General features: G+C 36.9%; 1 protein-coding gene across 1 annotated transcript in view; it reads left to right on the forward strand.

The window, feature by feature from the left end:
* The window catches only part of KIFBP (kinesin family binding protein), a 10,020-nt gene extending 1,213 nt beyond the window's left edge, over positions 1–8,807 (forward strand). The window contains exons 2-7 of the mRNA XM_072424345.1: positions 347–445; positions 1,850–1,929; positions 2,749–2,932; positions 3,736–3,829; positions 5,526–5,638; positions 6,367–8,807. Coding sequence (XP_072280446.1) covers positions 347–445; positions 1,850–1,929; positions 2,749–2,932; positions 3,736–3,829; positions 5,526–5,638; positions 6,367–7,245 — 1,449 coding nt within the window. The 3' untranslated portion in view covers positions 7,246–8,807. The remainder of the gene's footprint in view (positions 1–346; positions 446–1,849; positions 1,930–2,748; positions 2,933–3,735; positions 3,830–5,525; positions 5,639–6,366) is intronic.
* Positions 8,808–9,128: the final 321 nt, after the last annotated feature.

The raw sequence follows: 9,128 nt of genomic DNA on the forward strand, positions 1-9,128 counted from the left end.
ATGTCATGACATTCCTGTATGCTACACGTGTGTGATGACAGGAGTTGGTCTCTTACCATGTCATGACATTCCTGTATGCTACATGTGTGTGGTGACGGGGTGGTCTTTTACCATGTCATGACATTCCTGTATGTTACATGTCTGTGGTGACAGGAGATGGTGTCTCACCATGTCATGACATTCCTGTATGCTATTCTGTATGTATTGTTTAGTATAAAGTATACTTTACCTTTTTAACTGAACTTTACAAATATCCCTGTTGTGTAGTTGTGCTCACTTGAATAACTTGTAGCCTTACAAAACAGTGACAGGTGGCATAATCTTCAGATATTTTTCTGTTTTGCAGAATAATCTTGGAATTCTCTGGGCTGACAGAGGAGAGATCATCATTGCACAGACATACCTGGAATCTGCTGAGTCCTTGTACAGTCAATATATGAAAAAAGTAAGCATATTGTTGAATGTTCTTCTCATACTACTGTAACGATTCTTTGTGTTTTCTTGGCATCATAAGGATGTGACGTAGATTTCGCAGCATTCCTTTTTTCAAGGACGTTCTGCCAGGGGGACTATTTAGTGAAGCTATTACCACAACCAATATTTTATTTAGCCAAGAAACCTATACAAAACCCCATGTGGACAGTCAGAACGGAGGATCGGGTTCTGCAACTTCTGCCGTTACAATTGCTGGCAACTGCAGTGCAAGCTATAGATTTATATTCACCTCCTTGAAGTCCAAGATGACATAAATATAATGTAGAAAAAACATTGGATGGTAAAACCAGTACTGTATAAGTCCAGAGGTTATCTTGATCGCAAAGTGAGATGTTTGAATAATGTGCTTTGCTTCAGCAACTAATTTTTGTTGCTTTAAATACATAAGAAGTCCAAAATGTTAACATTGTGTAAACCACATTAGTACATTTTTCTGGTGACATTGATACTTCCCCTACCTCCTAGATTATAATCCTTCAATCAGGGGGCTCTCTTCCTCCTGTGTCGCTGTCTGTATCTGTCTGTCATTTGCAACCCTTATATAATGTACAGTGCTGCGTAGTATGTTGGCGCTATACAAATCCTTTTTAATAATAATTACCATTTGCATACTGAAATTGTTTTTAAGTTTGGTTCTATGTTACTAAATGATAATAAAAACAATTATACAAACTAGTAAAGTAAAATGAAAATGTTTACAGCTCGGTTCACAAAGCTTTAACACAAGGATAAGATAATTTATATTTCAGTCATGTAACTTTATTTTTTAATTTGGTTGAACTTTGCTGAAAAAAATATCTTTCCTTGAAACTGATCCCTGTCTTGGTGCTTTGGCTTGGAAATTTTGCACTTTATTTTCCACCCTTGCGGTCTGATGTCAAAGCAGTTTTTCCTGCTTGATTACATGCCCCCCCTGCGCACCGCCCTTTGCACGCTCACACCTCCCATTGATCGTGCCAGGGGACACAGATGTTGGGTGGACATCGGCGGAGGATGCCGTCGAGACCTGGTAGACCTTTTACAATGCCACCCCGATTGTGGCTCGGGGTTACTGCTTTTGGTACTGAAAACCCCAAGCCACACTCGGGAATACCGCCAGGGAGGTTAAGGTACAATTGTAGTGTTTATACTGTTTTCTTCAGTGATTTCATCCCCCTGCTACGCAGTGTGCTAAATACATGTCTTCAGCCCCAATACAGTGATCTTTACTGAGTGGCCTTGTTCAGAGCCGCAGAACCTTCCTTCTGTGTTTCCAACCTGCTCTTTAATCGTTCCACCCGCCATATTTGCATTGTATGATTGTACAGTACATGAAGACGTAAGAACTTTCTTCATTACTACATTTGTATTATAGATTGGCAAGCCCCCAATTGATCCAGACGAACACTTCACACCTGAGGTTCAGCAGCTCACTGAGCAGGAAAGATCTAAGAGGTTAGTTTTTCTGTTTTACCCCCATTCCCTTTTGTAAAATGAAGAAGCAAGATACAGGCCAAAAGATTTTAGATGGCTGTCCTTATCTTTGATTGCCTAGTCCTTCTCAATCCTGCATGCATGTTTTATGCCTGACCACAAAGACACAGGAGTATTCAGGGCTAAAATGCTGATGTAGGAACAAGCAGCCTCTTATTCCTTTAGATTCTTAAGCAAACAAAAAAAATTAAAATACAACGAGATGGATAAATAAAGCAGGAGAAACATAAACAAACCCCTTATCACCGATCTTCAGACATGTCAATCTCCTATATATAATTCATTAAAATGTAATTCAATTTAATGTTATGCTTTGCAAATCATTTAAACCCTATATTTATTTTAAAAAATACAAATATAGTGTATCAAATGTTTAATCTGAGATATTTTATTCATGCACAAATTCTACTAGATAATCGAATCTGATAATTATATACATTACAAATCAACTTGGGTTGTTGTGAGATGTTCTACCATTTTTTTTCTTAATGTTTGATTCGTTGTCTTTGCACTGTTTTCAATTAATGTTCTATATAAATAATTACATTTTACAACATTCCAATTCCAACGGGGTTGTTGCTGAATTGTAAGTGGAAGGGGAAGAATTTGCATCTTCTTCATATTTTGAGACACTGGTGATTTATCTTTACCTACTGCAGCTGATATTGTACAGGTTGGGGGACATTATAATTTTATCTGCTTCTTCTTGCCAAGAACAGATTCACTTTTATACCCATGTTAAACAATCCCCTAAAAGCATTTTTTTTTTTTTTTTAATAGATTCGAACGGGTATTCACCTATACATTGTACTATCTAGCTCAAGTCTACAAGCATTTAAAGCAGCATGAAAAAGCCGCCCAGTACTGTCATACAACACTCCAGAGACAACTTGAATATGACAGCTACAACCCAATGGAGTGGGCAATTAATGCTGCCACATTATCACAATACTATCTGGGCAAGGTATGTTAATGATGGTTTTTAATATTTACTTCTCTCAAACTCTTATTTCTTCCTTTTAGCCATTTTTTTTAGACAGGATGCTGCCAGAGTTCCTTTTTGCAGAAAACCCCATATATATTGTTCATGGAAGTCTTCTGGTGTGTGCAATGGCTACTAAAGATTGTTCCTACTCTGTAGATAAAAAGATTGAGACAAGCCATTTACCATTGACAGGGATACTTACAATGTTCAGCTTTTTTTTTTTAAGTCCATCTAGCACTCCACTCCCCATAGCTGCTGCTGTCCAAAGCTCACAACACTCCAACTCTATTGATACAGCTTAATGGCCAGCCTCGGGAGTGTGATACTGGCTAAATTAGCAGTTGGAAGATTAAAAAAAAAGGAAAAAAACAAATGCAGCCACCACATCTAAGTACTGGTGAGCTGCAATGTATTATTTTTTTGTTCCTGGATTTAGATATGCTTTACCCATTTTTTTTTTTTTTTTTTTTAGTTTCTTTTGTGTACGGGCTGGAGTTTTTGGTATTTTTACTCGTATGTCCAATTCCGTTAATTTACAAATATTCTTCCACTGAGTTTAAGGGCTTAGGCACCCAGGCATTGGTTTGCATTCTAACTCCTTTCTGCACATTCATTTAAATAAATCTTGGTAAATGCAAAAGGAAATGTGAAACCAGTTTCCAGCAACTCCTGCAGTGGTTAACTGAACCACCCAGAATCTCAGGTCTATAGTTTTTCCATCCTTATTTCCTTAAATAGTTCATCTGACACAACTGACATGTCTGAATTATTGTAATTCACAGCAATTTTACATGGAGTCCAGGCACTGTCTTGCTGCGGCCAATGTAATCTTTAGCAAAACTGGACAGATTCCTTCCGCTGAAGCTGCTAAAGAAAGTATGTTCCTAATTTGGTAATGTACACCTCTTGTATGAATTGTATATTTGACCTTTTCACATTCATCATACATTTATAAAGGTTTGAATTTTTTTGCAACTCTCTCATGTGCTTCCAACCCCTCTAGGTAATACCTGCTGACTGATAATTCTTTAATGAATTATCCCCTTTTTAATATGTCTAGATATTGTAAGTGGACGTACTTCTATTGCTATTCACTGAAGGACACAGCTTCTGTTTTAATACCATATCATCTGCATTCACTGGCACCTCTAATAGTAGTATTACAGTTGGTCAGAAACCCCACATCTTTGCTTAGGGTTTAGCTTTCAGTCTAGCACAGAGGTGGCTGTGCAACATGCTGAATATTATAGATCCTCCTAGTCCCCTAGTACCGACATTGATTGCATGCAATTTCTTGCTCTGTGCAGCATATAACCCACCAATAACACTACCACCTTTAGTTGTTCCTGACCCCATGGCCATATTTAGCTGTGGTTAAGCAAAAAAAAAAAACACCTATCCCCTCTGTAATCTCCAAGGAGAGTCCAAAAAGTAGTTGGTATGGGACAGTTATCAAAATAGGAGATTCGCTTGCCACTTTGTCTGAAGCATTACACAAAGCAGACCTCTCTGCTATCACTCTCAGTTGCAAATCTGAGCCCATATATTTTACCTATAAAAATGTTTTTCTTTGTCAAACTGTTTTATAGTACATAAGGGCTAAAAAGTTAGCCAGTGCTAAACATCACAACATTAAACATCTTTCACAAGGTCTGAAAACTCAATATGGAGGCAACCTGTTTGGTGGTTAATAGCGTCCCTTTATCAAGGGTTTTTTCAGCATCTATAGACCTCAAGGATAAATAGTTTATTGTACCTATCCACCAGGGGCACCAATGCTTTTTGTAGTCTGAAGGAATTCAGTAGACTTTGAAAGCCTCACTGCCTCAGTTTCTGGGTGTTAATTACCTGGGGCTTATTTTGGTCTCCGAACAAGTCCAAAGCGGTTCTTTCATTGGAGAAGCTTAAGATGCAGATTTTCCTACCTCATGTCCTGGTGACTGTTCTTTTGTCACTGCATGCAAGTCTTGGTTCTTATAAATGCGGGCTTGTTCTTCATTCACTGCCTCATTCCTACCTAGGGGGTCTTAGCATTTTGCCTAATCAAAATATATATACTCTCATCACTCTGTCCCAAGCCGGCCTATCCTGAGAAAGTGGCTTTACATTCTCTTATCGTGGTCGGAGTGATTATAGTGAATCTGAATGCCTCGTTAGAAGTCTGAAAGGTAATCTTTGGTAATAAAGACCCCACATAAAGGATCTTGGAGTATCAATGGCTCTCATATGTATGCAATCAAACATTGCAAGCCCACATTTCCAGTTGCATGTATTAGATAAGAGAAGAAGGCACATGAACTTTTGATTTAGTGTTTATAGAGCTGCGTCCAACTAAACTTAAAAAAAAATTTTAACAGTAAATCCTATTTTTATTTTACTATATGTAATGTATATATTTTATAAGGCAATTGGTATTCTGTATAGTGATGTTTATTTAAAACCAACCAGTAAGCAGTCATCTGTTATTATTTCAAGCACCAAAAGGTCTGTGGTTAGAAGTATTGTCTTCTCACCTATCATCTTGCAGTCAAGCCAAATGTTTGTAATATATCTTATGTTCTCATTTTTACAGATGAAGCTGAACAGGAGCGCCTGGATCAACTAAGACAAAAAAAAGCTGAAATAGCCAGATGCTGGGTGAAGTATTGTATCAATTTATTGCAGGACGCACGTAAAAAGCTTGAGGTAATTGATCTAATTTAATTCATTAGCATATCCTTTAACAAATATATTATGGATTAAAGGATACAATTAATTTCCAAATGACTGAAAACGTATCTACAAAACCTTTTTATTTGTCCCCCTATCAAAAATAACTAAATTAAAGCAAAAATCGTTTCATGATGCAGGGAGTTTCCATGATGCATTGGAATAAAATGATGACAAGCATGTCTTCAAGAAAGAAATTTTTAAATATTAATCTATAATGCAAAGTATTTGTTGTACAAAAGGAACCTAACAACAGTAGTCTGTATACAAACCTTACTTTAAAGGAGGTCATACAAAAATAAGAATACAGTTTGAAGTAGGAAAAATGTTAAATACAAATCTGCCTATGTCTTTGGAGTCTCTTGACTCACCTTGCATGGACCTGAGAGGCATGTGTGGCAAGAACAGTTGAGGGAGATTTATTCAAGGCCATTAGGGGTGCAGTTTAAGTATGAGGTTCTCAAATCTGCCTCCAAAAAAAGATAAGCTAAATATATTTTAATAGTTTAAATATTTGTGATGATTTGAGTAGCTATAGAACACATGAAAAACATCTTTTACTAAATGTAGACAGCTAGTTTGCCAATTTGTTTATTTTAGACAGAATTTTTTTCTACAAGTTTTCTACAAGTATATCTGGTAAAGATGGTTTTCCATTGTTTTTTTACATTCTAAAATCCATGAATATTTTTACTTTCCAATAGGACAACATAGGTGAACTTGATGTTGACCTTCAAGATGAACTTAAAGCAGAACGCAGAAAGGAAGAAGATGAGAAAGAGAAGGGAAGGAAGAAAGCTGTGCTATTTGGATCAAGTGACATATATGACTCTATTTTAGCAGTTGAAGAAAAAGTTGAATGCTCCAATCCTCTAGACTTCAAAGAAGCCAGGGAGGTCTTCTTAGTGGGGCAAAATTATATAAACGAAGCCAAGGAATACTTTCAGCTGGATGGACATGTTACTGACCACATTGAAGTTGTTCAGGACCACAGTGCTCTGTTTAAGGTTCTGGCTTTCTTTGAGGAAGACTATGAGCGACGTTGTAGGATGCACAAACGTAGGGTTGATATGTTGGAACCACTAACTAATGAGCTCAACCCACAGTACTATCTCCTAGTTTGCAGACAGCTTCAGTTTGAGTTGGCTGACACATATTACGAGATGATGGATCTGAAGGTAGCAATTGGAAATAAGTTGGATGAGATGGACTCCCATACAATAAAAAAAATCAACAGCCTGGCACAGTCTGCAATCAAATATTATGAGATGTTTTTGGACTCCCTAAGAAGCCCAGATAAGAAGTTCCCTGAGAAGTTGGAAGAGGATGTTCTCCGCCCTGCTTTGGTTGCCAAGTTCCACATTGCACGCCTCTATGGAAAACTAATTTCCGCTGATCTTAAGAAACAGCTGGAGAACATGCAGACATCTCTAAGTTACTATAGATTTCTAGTAGATTACTGTGAAAAAAATGAGGAAGCTGTGAAATCAGTGGAAACAGAGTTGGAACTTGCCAAAGAAATGGTGGCCCTTCTTCCTGCAAGAATGGAAAGGCTAAGAGTACAGTTGTCGTCCTTCACTTAAGTGATACTGTAAAAAGTCCATATTCAAAAAGATTAATTTATTATAGTGTATCTTTATCGATTTTTTTTTTTTTTTTTGCTTCTTTCTGTCCACGAAACTCAAAAAGAAAACCGATGCTTAGAAATTGAGAGTAAATATAGTCTAAGACAGTTGCTTAAGTGTCAGTGATCTCCCCTATATCTGACAGTGATCACTAGGGCAAAAATCTTCCCATTGGGGACACGCAACAAATAAATCATTACAGGGGTACTCACAAATACCTACTTTTACCCAAAGGAAATAAAAAGTGAGTACTGGAACACTTTAAGTCCAGTATCAGAAACACATTTACGTTGTCTGTGCAACTTTTTTAACCCTTTTTTTAACATTAAAAATCACTAACCCTAAATATTTTTTGTACATGCTTTTTTTGTTTGCTTTTTTATGTATTGCCTGCTCCTTAAAAAGGAATAGGTTCAAATGACTGTACAGTTGTAAACATAATTGGATTCACCCTTATTTGTGTAACAAATGTGTGCTTAATCTAGTTATACCTAACTAGCCAATGCAAACGGAATACCTATCCTGGATGAATGTTCCAAGGAAGGTTTACATAAGCATTAGGGTTTTGATGAGAACAGATTAAAGGAATCAAAAAGCCTTGTAAGTAAATGATCCCATAGCAAAGTAAAACTTTTAAAAACTGTTTTCAAATATTTTATTTCATCCCAATTACCAAACTAAAAGGAACTTCTAAAGAAAGGTGCTGGATATACAAAATTAGTGAAAGTAAAGATTACTCTTTTTCCTTTGAAATTGACGTGGGAAGTCTGCCTCTGCATTCTGCTGCACAGGAATATACGGTACATAGTTTTGTATTTCCACATGCTGCTGTGCTCCGGGCATCAGAACATCCCATTCATAAAGAGGGGACAATGACTAGGCACCCACGCTCCTTAGTTTATTAAGCTGCTGCCTTGTCTAGTTGAATTTCCCTTATGTACAATTTACCCACAGATTATGTACAATAGCCTTCTATAGGCTGATTGAAGTAAGTGATGGATTTTAGAGTGTGCTTTTCAGTCCCCCATTTGTCCATGCTCCTGACAGTAGAGACACATGTATGGATAGAAACTCACACATGCATGAGCATGTCATATATAGTATACTGAACAGTCAGCAAAGATAGAAAAATGGTTATTAATTATACACGCATATATCTTCCTTGTAGAAGAATTTCCAGGCAGTACATCATTGCAAGAGGATGCCCAGATGTCTTACCACTTTCCTTCCTGTGTGATATCTGGCTTTGGTTAGTCTTTAAAGAACATCTGAGTGTGTAAAGACCTATATAGTAAGCAACTTTGTATTCAAATACATATCTAGGACATAGTTGTTGAGAATAGATTTGTTTAACTAACTATGTTGAATTGCCTTAAACAAATATGTTAATTGTTCATTATAAGTTCACTTTCTTTCACAGTAAGAACTTATCTAACTGTGACTATACAATTTCCTTAATATGAATTCACCGATCAACCTTGTTTACCTTCCATGTGTCCTAATAAAGTAAATTAATCTGACATTGTTTTTTTTTTTTTTTACCTTAGCAGTTTTTGGATGTGGTGTGCTGCATGAGGTTTTTGTCTGCAGACTAATTACACTCTTTGAAGAAAACCAATCTTGGCAGAAATGCTGGGTCCTGTGAGTTGAAAAGACAGAAAACAAATAATCCTAAACCTATGTTGTATAAATTGCTAGTCCTATCCAATACCACTGAGGACAATGCATTGCATACACCTTTGAAGTCCAACGAGGGTGACAACCATCTCCTTCCAAAGATGGTGGAGTGGTAAGTGTACAGTGTGTGGAGTGTAAAAGAACAGGAAGTTTTGCAGTAGTAA

This window comes from Pyxicephalus adspersus, chromosome 10 (genome assembly GCF_032062135.1).
Source record: "Pyxicephalus adspersus chromosome 10, UCB_Pads_2.0, whole genome shotgun sequence".
In the NCBI taxonomy this organism is placed as follows: domain Eukaryota; kingdom Metazoa; phylum Chordata; class Amphibia; order Anura; family Pyxicephalidae; genus Pyxicephalus; species Pyxicephalus adspersus.